The following is an 18171-nucleotide window of genomic DNA, read 5'->3' as shown; positions in this document are numbered from 1 at the left end:
AACAGACAGAAACACCTGAAACTGATGATCAGCCGCGTCCCCATGACATCTAAGGAGTTGGGTGAGTGGGCTCAAGCATGTGCACTAAGAGGCAAAATGGCGGCATTTAACTGGTGTAAGACCTACGTCTGGGAATGCTCCACTGCTAAGGGAAAAAAATCGCTTAAAGTAAGCATGCACACAACTTCAGTAAACACCACGCGCATGCGGCGCTTCCCAAGTGCTGGAGGGCCACTGGCCATGCAGACAGCCCACCCCAAGGGAAGAATTAGGAGAGAAATAATATAACACCCGAATCATGCCAACATATAAAAGCCCAGGTCAAAGGTCAAACCACGCACTTGACTCTCTCAAGTAGCCTGCTTGGTCATCTTCCAAGTGTACTTTATTTTCATTCCTGCTCTAAAACTTTTTTTTTTTTTTTTTTTTGAGATGGAGTCTCACTCTGTCACCCAGGCTGGAGTGCAATGGTGCGATCGATCTCTGTTCACTGCGACTTCCGCCTCCCAGGTTCAAGCAATTCTCCTGCCTCAGCCTCCCAAGTAGCTGGGATTACAGGCATGCACCACTAGGCCTGGCTAATTTTTGTATTTTTAGTAGAGACATGGTTTCACAATGTTGACCAGGCTGGTCTCCAACTACCGACCTCAAGTGATCCACCCGCCTCAGCCTCCCAAAGTGCCGGCATTACAGGCGTGAGCCACCGTGCCCGGCCTCCTGCTCTAAAACTTAATACTTTCACTCCTGCTCTAAAAGTTGCCTTGGCTTCTCCCTCTGCCTTGTGCTTCCTTGAGGAGGCAAGAACTGAGGTTGCTACAGACCCACACAGATTCCCCGCTGCTAACATACTTTGGTACCGAGTGACTTGGATACATTCCTTAGTGCTAACAAGTGAGGTTTCTCTATCACAAAAAGTTCTGCTCATACACTAGGGGCCCCAGTACCTAATCCAGGGCCTTGTATACAGAAATCACTCAGTATATGCCTGCTGATTGACAGATGGAGATAAGTTACCACAACTAAGTTTCTAAAACTTCGGTATGTGGACAGTCACTGAAAGTGGCTTCTTTTTTTTTTTTTTTTTTTTTTTTTTTTATTTTTTTACCAGAACATCACATAAGTTTATTTCAGATGTAACAGCAATGTTAAAATTGACAAGTTTAATTCTTAACTGCACCAAGAAAACTTAGCCATTTAAGTATTTTTTTTTTTTAAGTTATTCCCTCCAAAAAACTGAGGGAGCTTTTCTTTTCCACCACCACACACCATGGTTTGAAAGTGGCTTCTAATCCAATTATGTGAGCCTCCATTTTGTCCATACGAAGCCTGTTTCAGGACCACACTGATTTCCTTTCTGTAAGGACTTCTCTTCTTTGTTGGGCCTATTCTCCTCTGCTTTCATGAACTGAAGAACCTAATGCAATATGACATGCTATTTCCTGATTTTAAAAATCATCTTATATGACGTGTAAGGTGCTGAAGTCTAACCTACACTTTAGGGTAACATAAATATCCCCTCATTTTCTAAGACAGAAAGCATTAAATAATTTAATTTTTAAAATTAATTAAATTAAAAAGTTTTTACAAGCTTAGAATGCAGTTAGAAATGTGGCTGGGTGACAGAATTTTAGATATTTATTCCAAAAGGGTAGCCTGACTTTCTATGCCTGCTTCAAAAGACACATCATTTTTTCACTTAATAAACAAGCTTCCTTTTTCAGAAAATTCCTGAACTACATCCAACATGCTGAGAGGTGCCTAAATAAACCTCAGTATCTTAATTAAAAGTTTTGGCTTTCGATTTAATCATGTACACATACGAGTAATACAACATTACAACATTTGTTTTTTTCTTTTTTTACTATAAACCTCTCATTAAAGAAGATTTGATTTGTATTTAATAAATCTTGCTCGTGTTTTGACATGTATTTTCTCATGTATTTCTTCCTAGTGTTCATTTTCTCCCTCATGCCTGAGTTGATCAAACTATGAGTGTTTAAGGAGAACGTGAATATCATCAGTAGGTAGCATTTTTCTATGTGCTTTCTGTGAAGGGTGTAATGTACAGTGTAAACAATGAACAACAACCCAAATGGAAAAAAATCAGGTTATTTCAGATCTGTTCATCACTAAATCCAACATACCAGTACATTAGTGACTCCACACATAAACACTGGCTTCTAAAGAAAGGGTATAATGCTTTCCTCAGAACATTCAACAAATGGAGCGAAGCCTTAGCCGATGAATAGGACACTTGTGTAGCAGACATGCTAATGCACCTGGAGGTGTCGTCAGACATTTGGGAATAAATACCTAAGGAGCTGCAATGAGACGGAGCTCATGAGTCACGGCTGAAAAGTAGTGTTTCATACAATTTCATACACAAATCAGAAAGTGTTTTTTCCCTTCAAAACAGAACGTGTACAGAATGATTCAATGTTATTAGCAACTTCACTGGTATGCTGCATTTAGAAAGAAACAAATCTTTTTTGGGTCACTGATGTATAACTAATGCCATTTTAGGTTATATCAGGTGTCAGGAGGGTTCGATATAGATTATTAAAAGAAAAATTATGTGCCACTGAACTTCCTGCAGTCCAGATTCGATTCTAGTACCATTTTGTCTGTATATGAAGATTTTTCATAATGTTGCACAGATTATGCGCAACGCAGCCCCTCTTTCATATGGGAAAAAAAGCATTTCTGACCCAGCTGCAAAAGAGCATGTGTTTTTAGTTTCTCCAGCTGTGGTAAAGTAGCAGGCAGTCATTTGGTGGTCATTAAAAGTACAAAATGTTCAGTTTCACCCTCACCCAAATCTTCTGAATTTTAAGAAGCCAATCCAGTTGGATTACTCTCCTCTCATCCTACCCTCTCATTTTCCATCCCTGCCCCGAGAAAAGACTGGCGGGCTTGTGCAGCCCACTAAGTAGTGGCTGGTGAAGGGAATCGATGGCTGTGTAATATGTCAAAGTGACCTGATCCCCCTCCACACCCCGATCCTGGTCTTCGACTTGAAAGGCCAAAGGCTAAAGAAATTGAATCTACATAATTTTGCAGACTGAAAGTCTTCAATGTCAAGAGTATACTTTTTTTTGTCCTTGAAATGTCCTCTCAGTATATGGATAGTCACTAAAAATGAATTTGGATCCAATTATCCTAGCTTCTATTTTGCCCATACTGAGCCCGTTTCAGGGCAACACTGATTTTCTATGAGGACTTCTCTCTCTCATGGACTGATTCTTCTCTGCTTTCATGAACCTATTAACCTAATGCAATACAAAATGCAATTTCCTGAATTCAAAAATCATCTAAAAGGTATAAATAATTGGTCTCATTTAGCCACTCTTATAGTTTCATGAGACATCCTGAAAAAGGTAAAAATATAGTGGTAACATGTTTATTTAGTTATTATAGCCTCCAGACTTACGTACACAAGAACGACATAAGAATTTGGTGCAATTTAAAACCCAAGGTTCGGTATGCTATAAACTTTCGGTCACTACTTAAACTTTTAAACTTTCTGTCACTATTCTGTCAATTAGTAAACAAAATGAAGACTTATTCTACCAGGTAACAAGCATTTAAGGTTCATCAGGACAACTAGTACAGCTGACTAGTTTGCCTACACCCAGAGAATGTGTATCTTGGCTGATAACCACAATCTCAAGCATTTGGTACCATGTTTGTGAAACAGCTCCTGAGGGTTGGGGGGGAAAAAAAAAACAGACAACTTTTGAACACTTGGGAACAGGGAAGACATTACATATTAATTCATTAAGGTAGGGAATTCCATTGCAGCATATTTACTTTAAAACCCCAAAAAGAGAAATTTCCTAAAGTATTTCCATTGTTTAAATATTGACAGGCAGCGAGTTTTTAAAAAATGATTTTTCAAGAAAAAAAAAAATAGATGACTTTGTCCCTTAATCTGAAAGCTGGGAGACAGGACGAAGTGCCTTCTTTATACCTAACTGTCTGACTTTACCAGCTCCAAGAAAGGGAACCATTACTTAGGCAGAGGGCCACAGGGCCACAGCCACCCTCCTGGCTTCAAATAACTGGACTTTTGTCCCCTCAACCCCTAATTTATAGATTCCTTGTCGATGGCCAAAGGGCTTCCTTAATTGTAAGGTTACAAAACCAGAAGAAAATGCTCATGGCCCAAGGAGTCCAAAATGTGCCCCTTTTTCTGCTAAAAATAATTAATAACATACTTATCATATCAAAACGAACATAGCTGTTACTTTGGGAAGATTTAAAACATTGTCAGCAAAAGGGAGAAGATGTGTTAGGTCATTATGCACTTTCTTAGTTACAAATGTTCCTCCTTCCGGCTCCACATTCGATATACCTTCTCCAAACACCTTGGATGTAAAGTACTGTCAAGATGAAGAATTGTATCTTATAAAAAGGAAGCCAAAAATTCCTAACCAGAAAAACCTTTCCTCACACAATCTCTTATAGTTTCATGAGACGTCCTGAAAAAGGTAAAAATATAGTGGTAACATGTTTATTTCCTTCTTTTTAAAATAAGCCACTCAAACTGCTCGTTGTACTTGAACAATATTTTGTCTTTGAAATAGCATGAAAGGCAAAGGCAAAACAGAGACAAGCTATAATTTATTTACTATTCAGACAAAACTAAAATCATTTCATCAAAAACCATCTTTTAGCCAAATGACGGATTCACTGCCCTAACAAAACTGTGCTCAATATAAGATAAAGAGCATGAAGTTTTTACCTGAGTGTCTATGGGAAGCCATGGCTCAGAGACCAAGTTCAGGAGCAGCACCTAGACCAGTCTTCCCTCAACCCCAGCTGATAAGGCTGTGGCTCATTTGTGAACATACATTTAAGGGGAAGCGGCTAACACAAAAATAACCGAGAGCAGATGTCCCACCCCTCCCCAGAGATCACAACCTTAATCCCACTAGAAAATTCTTAACCATTTTAGGTGATCCAAGGGAGAAGAATAGGACCCAGTAAAAATACCAAACGCTACATATAAATACCTGCGGGGCTACTCAGCATCCAAATTAGCTCCAGAGCCAGAGAGGCCACATAGAAAGTCATCCCTGTACCGGAATAAAATTTGGACTCGGCTCTGGCATAGCTTAACGCTGAGCCAACCTTATTAATCCACTTTATATGCCTCAAGAGCTTGCATTTGGCCCTATAAATAATACATTTTTGTGCTGTTAATGATAAAAGTAACTCTAAGAGATAGACTTATGTTACCAGTGTAACTCAAGGAGATTAGACACTATGAATATAGAGATTAAGGGGATTATAGATGTTGTCACTCAATGTCCTCCTTGGTATGTTCCAGAGATCAGCAGATTACCGTACCGGAAAGGGGAGCCATCCTAATCTCCCCACCTCCTTAACGGCGGAGAGCACAGAACAAGATGGGGAGACTATGCCTATCCCCACCACAGACACAATGAAGACATTTTGTCTCACAAACTCAACCTCTTGCTTTTCAGCGTCAGGGACAATAAAAGGAAAAATATGAATGAAAATGAAGACATCAACCTAACATGTTATAATAGCTCAACAGACCATCAGACGGCTGGAGGCTGGTCATTAGGAGCACATTCCAGGAAAAGAAAGCCCCTAAGTCCCTCCAGGACCTTCTTCCATATTCCTTCTCTGGCCTTACCCTCAGCCTCCTTTCCCTCACTCCCACCTCCCTGGCCTCCTCACTGTCCCTTGTGCCCAGAGTCATGGTTGTTCCTTTCCCTACTTCAAGTCTGCTGGTATTGCACTGATTTCTCTCCTTGTTGTCTGATCTGCTCTGCTCCATGAAGGCAGGGATTTAGTACTGGAGCTCACTGCAGTGGCCCCAGAGCCTAGAACACTGCCCAGCTCCCAGGAGGCTCTCAGTAACTATTCCTTGAAAGAATGAACTAAATAACTGAAAAGTCCATCAAGCCTCCAAAACACAGTCCCACCTGCAATCCTGAAAGTGGTTTTGGCCACTCAACTTCAAGGAAGGCAGCTGACCTTCAAGCTGGTACAGACACCTTTATAGCCACTGTCTTGTTTAACAGTGCGTGTCACTGGTTTTGACCCTATTCACACATCTCCCCTACCAGGTTGAGGGCCAGGGCAGTGCTTTGCTGGTCTTCATGTTCCTAAAGCACAGAGTAGGACAGCAGTAAATGCTCCATGAAAATGAATGAATGAGTTCCCCAATTCTTATGATCTTCAAATGTTTAAGGAAAAATTATTCTAAAAGACAGCTGACATCAGTAACTCCCAGTTAGCTAGAAAATGACACAATAAAAGCCAGGTTGTTACGAGCAAATTTATTACATGTTAGAGAAAAAAAAATAAGCCTGGGAAAAGAAGAGAAGCTACACTGTGCTCTTGCTCCACACCTTTCTAGTCTCTTTCTTATCCAGCCTGATTAAATTATGGTGCAGAGATTAGCCAGTTGTAACAACACCACACCCCTAAAATAAACTGAAACTTTTCACCTAGAGGAAATTCTCTTACTTTATTAGATGATTAACCTTAATGAACCTTGAATTTTTTATTTTAGCAAGGTATATTTTTAGGAAGAGCCCATGTATGTTGAAATACCTCTCTTGCAGCGCTGTGAACAATAGGCTTGGTGTGCCTAATACTTTCCTTTAGGAAGTTAATTCCTGTTTCAAGCTATGCATCAGGAAGTGTCTTCTTTTAGCAAATATGGTAGTTCTTTAGGTTTCTGATCATTTTGAAAAGCGACAACAGAATATGGATAGACAGCTTTATGAAAGTATCAAAAAACAAACCTATTTTGCCTAAAATACAAGAGAAAATTCAAAGACAAGAGAATCACTTTTTGATCACCATGAATTAGTCAACTATGACCAGCCAGGATGGGCTGGGAGCTTGGGCCTCCGACAATAGCATTTATTCCAGTTATTTCCATTTCCATCAACCAGGTAACTCTGCCTTCCTAAAAACTTCATGAAGCATGACTACTACCTGCTCTGACATCTGGCCCTACTGCAGATGTCCTCAAGCCACAGAATTAGACCTTTCACAAAACCAAGACAGAAACGACCCCCTGCATGATGAGAAACAATTTCTTAGGAAGAATAGTTGGTAACTTTGTCCTGTCTTCGATCAGCAGCTCGGAACCCTTGCTGGTTATTTCACAGGTACCTGGAGTCACGGGTTTCATTGGCATCTGAGTCAATCTTGTTACACATTAACAGTATGATGTTTAATAATATCTTTAAGAATCACTGTACTGTTTACAAAGCACCTTTACATACTATTGATGGAGCTGACTGGTGTTTGGGAGCAACTCTCCTTGGTGTATGATGGTTACATTTCAGGCCTTCTAGTCTCACACTCTAGCAGTATCAGGACGACTTTTTCAGTGAGTGCTAGGTATCAAACTCCCTAAGTTTCCCTTCCATGTGATCCTCTGCAAATCATTTACTTCAGGGTTTATCTACACATCCTTATGGTCCTACTATCTGCAGATGCATTATGACCTATTGTTGGGTTAACCTGTCGATAATGCCACCCCAGTCACTGCTTTATTGTATATGACAAGCACTTATTGGACAGAAGCCCTACTATGCGGTGCAAGATATTTTGCTGGTCACAAAGAATAAAATACAGTCCTTACTTTCCAGTGTAACAAGATAAATATACAAATGACTACCATGCAAGGCAGAGCCTTACAAGTATTACAAGAAAGGTATAAAGTGTTACTGAGATTTATCACAGGGAGAGATCACATCTGGTTTGGAGATCAGAAAAGACTTGATGGATGTTATGGCATTTGACCTGGTCCCTGAAGAATAATGAAGACTTTGGCATGCGGACAAGGGGGAGGGAGGATTCCAAGAAAATGGTACCATGTCACCTGAGGTATGAGAAAAACACAGGACGTGTTCAAGAAGCAGGATGCAGCTGGGGGTTTGGGGTGTGACAGAAACACAGTATAAGGAAGTAGTGGGACCGAAAGCTAGAGAAGAGGGAAAGTCACACGCGGAGGACCTTTCTGCAACTGGTGCAAGGGACGAATGAGATGGAGTCATGCAAGCAGTGATAAGAAGAGCAGATCTCAGATAAGAGAGGAGGCAGGGAGACAGCACAGGGTACTTCTATTATCCGCTGAGATGCAAGGAAAGACTGAAAGAATGACAGGCAGAGGCAATGAGCATGGAAAGGAAAAACTAGATGTAAGGGACACTGTGACAGGGCTCTACAAGGACTGAAAGAAGGGGAAGGAGCCAAGGATCTCTCTGAGGTTGTGACTCTGGGTGACTGGGAAAATAATGGGGAATATGGGAGGCAGAGCTGGTGTAGGGAAGAGTGGCACTTTATTTTAGACTTCACAATGAGCTTCTTCTGAGATGTCAAAAATGAACCCTCTTCAATGGGATCCCAGTTATCAAGGAGCGAGAGAGAACAGTAAGATTACAGTAGAATCACGTTTGTGGGATTTCTCACACTGCAATCTAATCCTAGCCTCTCTACCTCAGAAACACCACTGGGAGGATCAAACTTCAAAAGTTCAAAGTGGTGCAACCGAAGAATCAAACACGGCAAATTCAGTGACCCACTTGGCCCACATTTCAGGACTTCCTCATTCACAGCTTGACTTGTGGTCACCTTTCTCCCTTTACTAGATTTTTCTTTTCCTGAAGAAATTTCCAAATTCAGACAATTACTGGCCATTAGTCATGGCCAGGGGCAAGAGGCTGATAACAAACTGTAATGGAGTCTTTGTGGATTTATCCGTGGTTTCGTGTCCATTTGTTTTTTTACATTACTCTTCTTTCCCTCATATCTACTACTAATAAATTAATAGACTGCAAGTTTTTTTTCTCAATATAATTTTGTCAGGCTACTTAATCCCTCTGCCAACAATTTCTCCTGAGTGAGTCCAACTGCAAGATTAAGGCAACGAGTCATGCACTATGATATGATGTGATTCAATGTTGAGCTCTCCGGAGTATTTCTTGTCCTATGTACTCTTGCCAGAAAAAAGCCCAGGACAGCTTCAGCCATCTCATGTTCCCGTCAATCTTTAAGGTGGGAAGAGTACTTTTTCCTACTGACAAGTCCAATTTTGCAAAGTCACTGCTTAAATGTCACAATTCATGGCATACCCGCCAGAGAGTAGAATGAAGGAGCACCCCTGGAACCCCAAGAGGGGGGATTTGGTCATGTAAGGTCCTAATGAAAACAAACCTGAAATTCGGCCTCCCCAAAGGGTCTCTGAATCTCAGAGAAAAGGAAAAGGTGAGTATGAAAGGAGAAGACCTGTAACAAATGAGATAACATACGTGAAATAAAGGACACTGTAAACAGCAAAGCACCTGGAAAATGCTAATTAATTAACTCAATTGAAGACCTGTTCATTTCACAGTTGACCAGGGCTTCGAAGTTTCCTTATAATATTCAGAGAGATTAAGAAGCATGAGCCACAGCCCCTGTCCTTTGATTTTTGGTAATGTCATGATCAGTAACAGTTTTAAATGTCTCTTGTCCCCAAAGTCTCTTCCCTTCCTGTGTTACTACCAGACTTTTACCAAGAGGTAGGAACTATCCCAACCACATCCTACAGATACTTTTATGGGCCTAAAACCAGAAATCACTACCAGGAAAACACCGAACAAATGACTTTCAGAGCATGCCTAGGATGATATTTTTCAAAAAACAGAAGCAGCAAAAAAGTAAAAGAAGTAAAGAAAATAGAAACCAGAAAATGTTTCAGAAAGAAATATATAACATAAATCAGAATCTCAAATCAAAGGAAAATAAATGTTTTAGGAAACTGAGAAGCTGGTAAGGATAAATCCTTGTCACATTTTAGATGTTAAAATTCTCTTCCAGTTTATTTCTACCACCTACTTGTGATATATCTGTTTTATTTCCATGTTGCCATGTACCATGACTCAAAACACCCTTTCAACCATGCTAAGTCCTGGCATTCACCAAGCCCACCTTTTATGAACATTTCAAGCCTCTGATAAATGCTTGAGGGCTAAACATTCCATGACCCTATTCTATAATTTACCCAGCTGGTTAATATCCATAACAGGAAAGAAGAGCAAATCAAATAAGCTTTCATCCATACCTTTATTCTTAATGCTGATAACTGAGATTGACTGCCTTGTTCAGGGATGTTATCATAATAATTCATGAGCTCTGCTTCCTTGTGTGAAACATCAAGGCTAGTAACATACAATCTATCTATATTTACCAAAAAATTATAATTAAAACATTACTTTATTATGCATTGGTGTCTTCAAACCCCAAATAGAAGATAGCCCTAGAATTCAGGGTAAAGGTTGAAAAGACTCATGAGTGGTTCTCTGGGGTTTGGTCAGTAGAACATCTGAACCTAACATGGTGCACAGAAGTGGAAGCGTGAACATAGCAGGAGGAAAGAGACCAAGCCGTGACCTGGATGTCACTCAGGAAGTCTATATTTTGTTAGGCAACAGCATTGTCTATTTTGATAGCAGGGGAAATCCAGATTTCCAGAGGACTGAAAGTACATAAAGTGAAAGCTCACTTGGCTCCCATCTGCCAAGTTTCCCCGAAGGCCATCATTTGACTGCCTGAGCAGTGTCTTGATTCAGATTCAATGCAGGAGTAATTACAGGTGGACAGAGGAGAGCAGTGGCCCACAGTGATTTGTATCTGAGAGAGCAAATAATAACTTTCTGTGGAAGGAGCTCTTCTGTTGTGCCAGGACAGGCACTGTTTTGTGAAAACTCAGCTGCAGAACCAGAGTGATTTTGTTGGTGTGTGGTCTGCCATTAGATTACCACCCTCAATGGCAGCTTGTCTTCCCTGTTTTTCAACCTGTGCATGGTGAGGACAGACTATAGGCTCCTCCACAAGTTGGAGAGGCTTGGCGGACCTAAAGAAAAGTGAGCCAGGACCGAGGGTGTCTCCAGCTTCAAAAAGATCGCATGATAGAGTTGGAAATGGTCTTAGATACCACCTAATCCAATCATCTCATTTTATAGATGGAAAAGCTGAGACCCAGAGATGGAGAGATGACCTGCTTCCCTGAGTTAACAGCTGCTCCAGGTCTAAAAGCTGAGTGTCTGGACTCCGAAGGCACTATTCCTTGTACCATATTAGCAAGGGATCTTTACACATGACAATGTAAACTTTAGGAATGCTATGTACGGTAAATGGGGCTTGTTATCCCTTGACTTTATATTCATCAACAGAGGTTAATCTGGGTCACATATCCTGAGACTAAGGGACAGTTGTGTGTGTAGATGACACATTTTGCAGATTCTCTCATGCAAGGGTCCAGTCAAGTTATCTCCGCCACAGTTATGGTTAATGCTGGAGTCTCTTAGCCTACTCTTTGCTCAGTTAAACCCTATTAGACTTAAAAAGAAAAATAAAGTTCACGGATAAACTTTGGCTAACTTGGAAGCAGTAGTTGACACAGAGCTGAGAGAGATATGGACTAGGTTGGATGGGGAAGCAGAGGCTCTACCTAAAACAGCTGACACTTAAGGAACAAGAGTGAGTGATTTCAAAGCCTTTGAAGTCAAACAACAAGTTCACCATGCCAGGCAGCAAGTACATGAAACAGAACGACAGGAACACGAAGTCCAGAAAGGAGAACGCAAGGAGAGTCTGCAGCTAGAGGAGCAGAAGCCACCAAAGAACATGTACTTGGAAAGATCACACCCCATTCACCTCACATCCCCACCCCTCTGGCTCATTTCCAATCAGTGTGATAATCAACACGAACAAACATGGGAAGTATGTACCTGACTGGTATAAATAAGACCAGATTATCTAAGGTACAGAAAATGAAACAAGGAGTGGTTGTCCTATTGTGTTCAATGAAAATCAGGTAAAATGGTTTAGACTGGACCATAACTATTTTTGAAGGCTTCCATGAAAGAAATTTAAGGCTTAACTTTATATGAGATTGGTTGAATAATTAACATGGTTAGTTCCAAGACAAATAATAGGAAATTTGCCCTGAGATAGTATCAGTATATTTATTTTATAATGATTCAAGAGAATATAGTGCAGTGGCTAAGAGCATAGACTGAAGCCAGAATATCTAGACTTGAATCCTGCCTCCACCACTTACTGGTGGTATGACATTGGCAAGTTTCACTTAACTTCTCTGTGACTAAATTGCCCATCTATAAAATGGGGATGATAATAGTACCTATGTAAGAGGGTCATTGTGAGAAATAAAGCAGTAAATATTTGTAACATTTAGAACAGTGGCTGGCACACAGTAAGCACTATATATTATTATTAATTCAACTACACGCTAAAAATGTGGCTGATCCAAGCAGCAGATTCCTACAAATAGAATTTATCAAGTTTACTAACTCACGGGTGATATGTGGAAAAGAGATAAGAGCTCAGGATGTTGGCCAAGAGCCCAGCTGCAAGGACCATGGGCCTGAGAATGACTGGGGCAGCAGAGAGCAAACCTCAGAGACTCAGAGGAATTGGCCTCTAGCAGCTTGACAGCCCAGTGGGGACAGTCTGTGGATTCAACATGGGTCAGGAGGGTTTATGAACAGATGATGGAGACCTGGGGAGAACAAATCTCTCCTCTGTTGATCCTCTAATGAAATAAATACCCAATAGGTCTAGGTCACCTGCCCAGTCTTGAGCTGCGGAGGGTCTTCCCTACATCTTCCCTGCCAGGAAAGGGCCCAGTTAGCCCAATGGATAATTAGACCTTTTCTGGCTAGAGTCAATAAACTTTCCAACACAACAAATAAGGGTTTACTTTATGAGCACTAATTCATCAGGCAGGCCACCCTTGCTTCACATCTCTGAGCTTAAGTTGGCTATAAAGGCCAACAATGAAAAGAGGCTACCTATATGCAGCTCCAGCCAGAATGCAGATTAGCATCGTATTACATGAGTTAATTCTGAATAAATGCCAAGGACATGGATCTGAAAGACCCTGTCTCATCAAGCCACTTACAGAAAGGACTCTGCAGCTCAGGAGATGAGGTTGTTTGTGCTGAGACATAGTTTGGGTGAGTACAGCAATGCCCAAGGTCCCAGGGTGGCAGAACCAAACTATGCACCATCTACCCAACTCTTGACCAAAAATATGTTGTGATCAATCCCCCATACCCACCCCAAGACGAACTCCGGCTAAAGCATCTAGAGTTGGGATGACTGTAAGAAGACTATTATCTGACCATTGTGTAGACAGACCATTGCTGTATGTCCACAATGACCGAGCACCTCACATTCCCACCCAAAAGAAACCCCAGACCTCTTAGCTGTCACTCTCCATGCATGAACAGTGACTAGGATCATAGAGGCTATATTTTCAGGTCCACAGATCTCATCCCAGAGTCCCGAAGCTAATCTCCTCCTATCACAATAGGGTCCCTAAACCCTGTGCCTCAGCTCACCGCAGGAGAACGCGAGGAAGGGAACAGGGGCATATCAGCCTAAGGAGGCAGGGACAGCTCTGGGATGAGCTGTGAGGAGAGAAAGGGTACACTGGTCCCAAAGATTCTCTGAGGCTCCATACCTCCTCTCCTACTGGCACAGCCTGGGCAAGGCCTGCAGCTACAACATCTCAATTCCAGATAATCACACATTCTTTCTTCAGTTATTTCACCCAAAATTTTATCAATCAGGGTTTCATTTGGGTTAACAATCTTCACTTATAAAATGAAATAATCCCAGGTGAGCGTGAGTGAAGGTAGCTAAAGAACATGAAGTTCTTTGTCATTATAGAGATAATATGTAAAATATTTTAGAATAAAAACATTTCTTAGGTGAAAACTTTAGTTGTTCATTGTTTTGTATGTTCACAGTGATTCTTTAAGTTTCCATGTTCATGACTTCAAGTTGTTTTGCTACGTTATCTTATTTATTGAGATATAATTTACACACCTGTGCTTTGGGAGGCCAAGGCAGAAGGATCGTTTGAGGCCAGGAGTTCAAGACTAGCCTGGGCAACATAGTGAGACACCCTTCTCTAAGTAAAATTTAAAATAAACAATTTATATATCATAAAATTCACCTTTATAAAGTGTACAATTCAGCTGTTTTTAGTATATTCATAACGTATATCAATCATTACCACCATCCGATTCTACATTTTCATCACTCCCAAAGAAATCCTGGACCTCTTAACCATCACTCTGCATACCCCACCCCACCCCACCCCCTGGGAAACACTAACCTACTTTCTGTCTTTATGGATGTGCCACTTCTGGCAATGGAATCATACAATATATGGCCTTCTGCGGCTGATTTCTTTCACTTAGCATAATGCTTCCATAAAAATGGAATCACACAATATGCAGCTTTTTGTGGCAGATTTCTTTCCCTTAGTATAATGTTTTCAAGGTTCAACCATGCTATGACATGCATCAGTATTTCAGTTCTCTTTATGGCTGAATAATAGTCCATTGTATAGATACACCACATATCGTTCAACCATTCATCAGGTAATGGACATTTGGGTTATTTCCACTTTTTAGCCACTATGAATAATACTGCTATGAACGTTCTTTTTTTGCATAGGTTTATTTCCAAAGACGTATTTTTGAAGAGCTATGAAAGAATACATAGTGAAAAGTCTTCCTCCCCCTACCTATCCCCAGACATCTACTTCCCCCTCTCCATTGATAACCAATGATACCAGTGTCTTCTTTATGCTTCTGGAGATACCGGGCTTATAAAAGACAGGCAGCAATATATATTTTTTGTTTTTCCTCTTTTTTAAAAAACAAACATAAATAGTGGTATACTATACATACTCTTCTGCACCTTGCTTTTTCTATTTATTCTATTGCTAGTTCCATTTATTTATATTCAGAGAATTTTCCTTGTCAGTACGTAAAGAGCTTCTACTTTTTGGACACGTACATAGTATCCAATTGTGAAGCTATACCACAATTAACTTAATCAGTCTCTTATTGACAAATATTATCACAAGGATGTAAGAAAAAAAATACATTTATTTATTTATTTATTTATTTATTTTTTAAGATGGAGTCTCACTCTGTCGCCCAGGCTGGAGTGCAATGGTGCTATCTCAGCTCATTGCAACCTCTGCCTCCCGGGGTCAAGCAATTCTCCTGCCTCAGCCTCCTGAGTAGCTGGGACTAAAGGTGTGTGCCACCATGCCTGGTTAATTTTTGTATTTTTAGTAGAGACAAGAGCTTCACCATGTTGGTCAGGCTGCTCTCGAACTCCTGATCTCAAGTGATTCACTCGCCTCAGCCTCCCAAAGTGCTGAGAGTACAGGTGTGAGCCACTGATCCCAGCCTTGAAATATATACATTTTTTTAAAGATAGGATGAACCAACTAAAAACAGCAGTTAGTTTAATCAGATTGCTTTCTTCTAACCCCCAAAAGAGATCAGTCACACTAAAGGAATGGGAGTTTTGATTTACAAGAAAGGGAGAGAGTAAAAGGAAAGAGGTGAAAAGATCTAGAGTGGATCAGGGAGCACCCACCAAAGTTTACTGAAATGGCACATTGTTTTTGTTCATGCAGAGAGGATGCCATCTGGAAATCCCACGCCAGCTATGCAAAGGTTACCCTCAGCTAATCAGCCACCCAGAGAGGAAGTGGCTTTTGATTCCAAATCCATGCTCTTTGCACCAAAACCCACGATGCCTTGCCAATGAACTAAAAAACAGTAAACTCAGCAAAATGCTGATACTGACAATGCACACAACATATCCTCACACAGTGCCATACCATGATAGATTAGTGGCAATGGAGAGTATACTTCTCAAAATTAAAGAGGCACCTTAGTGTTCATCAAGTCTTCAGGCTGAAATGTTATAAAGTACATATAGTATTTGAGTTTCAAATGTTCATGTTGTCTTCCTTATCTATTTTAAAAAATGAAAGGTGGCTTCTCAGCTGGGGATTATAATGGAGCAAGCTGAGCTGGGCACAAGCCCTTCTGGACGATTAGACTGGCAACATGTCACTGATGCATACCACCAGGGAAGTGCACAGCTCTGAGTCATAAGTCTGACCTTAAAACTGCATGCTGGGAAAACAAAACACCATCCACGTTTGTTATATAAATCTGTCATGGATTTTTCAACTCTGTCTGCATCAGAGTTTTAAATTAACCCTGTCATTGTTTCTTCCTTAAAGTAGAAGAGTAGCTTGATGTCTGTAGCCTCAAAGGTCAGTCTTTTCTGAAATGGGCACTTGTTTTCTTAAAGGTCACATAACTAATTGAAGCCAGGTGACCCATGTTCTACAACTATTTGTCACTGATTTCCTAACTTAGATTGCACCTCCCTGTCTTTACAGATAAACAAGAAAAAGAAATGTCACCAGCACCCCCACTCCATTATCAGTGAACATTTTAAAAAACTAACTTTGGACTTCAGAAAAGGGGTTGATGTTTATAAGGCAGCTTAATAGATGCAGACCGTTTTAAAATTAAGTATACTGGCAGCTATCTTTGTTAGATGTTTAAACAGGGATCCCCAGCTACGTCATGGCAATTCAGTGTGGCAAACCAGGAGTATTATAAGAATTGCAAGACCTAATTAATCTTAATTCCCTTCAAACTGTCTACTCATTTAATACCATAAGTAAATGCTAAAGCCTATATAAATTATCATACTGGAACAGGAAATGTACAGAGAAGAGATTAATTCAGGAACTGTGAAAAAGGATACCGATTTTAAAACACTTTCAGCAAATTTAAAAATCAATTTAAAAATTAACGTCATCAAATTAATTTAACAGTATTTTTATACCATTAAATTTTATACTGTTAAAATTTTAAATTGATTTTAAGCTTTCAATTAATGAAAATAACAGTAAATGTTTTTGACTTTATTGTGTTGTAACCCAAGGAAAGCACACCAGACTTAGAATCAAAAATCTCAAATGCAATCTCTGATTCTGCTGAATTGCTTACAAGCCAAGTTAATTTTTCTTCCTCATCTATGAAATGGGAATATTAATATCTGTCTTGCTTTCCCTATTGAATTGTTTTAGGAACGAAATTAAATAATATATGTCCAAGTACTATACAAACTTTAATATAACATAATATGGTCATAAAAGAAATACATATAAAAATCAGGCTTTGTACCCAAGTAGGTAATGTCTTTTGATTTTTCAAGTATACTTAATTTTTCATATGATTCACTCAACTTTCACAATAAACACACACACATTTATCATATACTATAAAATCTAGTGGCAGGTCATTGTGAAAAGACAGGCAATCCCCATGATAGGAATTCCCTCTCTTTCATATCAGCCTAAACCTTCAATGATACAGAGTTTACAAAATACTAATATGGGTATTTTAGTTTTACTTAAAGTCTAGCTATTTAATCCTCTTGTATTTAGTTAATATTTAATTATCTGAAAAGGCACAAGTAGCTGGGAATAAGTGTATAATAAGCAAGCTCCATAAAATCTTGCTTCTTCGCTTTGATCTAAAAATCAAAAGCATAGTCCTCTGCCTATCTGTACAGGGTATTTTTAGTTGCTTTAAGTAACTGACATGGTTTATCCTCTGCTCCTCACAAAGAAAATAACTTGGAACGCCCTCAACAAAAGAAAAGAAAAAATTAAGCCAAGGTTAGTTATAAGACTTTTATTTGGGAAAAATTAAAATGAGGAACACTTTTTATTTCTGTTGTTTAAAGGGCTGGAGATTTAGTAACAACTTGAAGAAGTGAGTTAATCCCTTTGTAACACAGCCAGGATAGGGTTTATTTTCCTACTGTTATGGTGGTAACTTAGAACACACAGGAAAACAATATCAAATATCAATTCCCTCCAGAGTTGCAACTTTCTAAATGTAGTAATCAGTAATTTGTCAAGATTATCATTCAGCATACAAATACTTTCTATATAATTTGAACTTCCATGCCACCTTTTATATCAAGTCCTCAAATGCTACCAAATACAAACCTGGTACCGTTTTCATAAAATAAGACTACAGGTGTTAAAGACGAATAAACTGAGACATTAAAGAGATTAAGTGTCTTGCTTTAAGGGGGTGGGAGGAGGCAAGGTCAAACTAAGAATAGAAGCTCAAGTACTATCACCTGTCCTAAGCATAAATCTAAAAAACTTTCCACTTTCCTACTAGCCATAAATACATAGTCCCATCAATTTTCATGTATTTTAAACATACATTTTGCAGGAAGAAAATCTTCCAAACT

The 18171-nt window shown here is 39.7% G+C and overlaps 1 protein-coding gene across 10 annotated transcripts in view; it reads right to left on the bottom strand.

Annotated features, from left to right (window-relative positions):
* FHL1 (four and a half LIM domains 1) overlaps nucleotides 1-18171 on the bottom strand; it is a 69778-nt gene that overhangs the window by 9790 nt on the left and 41817 nt on the right. For 3 of the 10 annotated variants that reach the window (XM_025371884.1, XM_025371887.1, XM_025371893.1), the window contains exon 1: nucleotides 4745-4983. The exons of 6 other annotated variants lie outside the window; for them this stretch is intronic. In XM_025371884.1, coding sequence (XP_025227669.1) covers nucleotides 4745-4766 — 22 coding nt within the window. In that variant the 5' untranslated portion in view covers nucleotides 4767-4983. Of the gene's footprint in view, nucleotides 1-4744; nucleotides 4984-5015; nucleotides 5120-18171 lie in introns of those variants that run through there. One more of the 10 variants, XM_025371886.1, reaches the window with a different exon arrangement.

Source organism: Theropithecus gelada, chromosome X, assembly GCF_003255815.1.
Source record: "Theropithecus gelada isolate Dixy chromosome X, Tgel_1.0, whole genome shotgun sequence".
NCBI lineage: Eukaryota > Metazoa > Chordata > Mammalia > Primates > Cercopithecidae > Theropithecus > Theropithecus gelada.
Note: the sequence above shows the minus strand (reverse complement) of the source record. Positions and strands in the feature narration are given on the sequence as shown.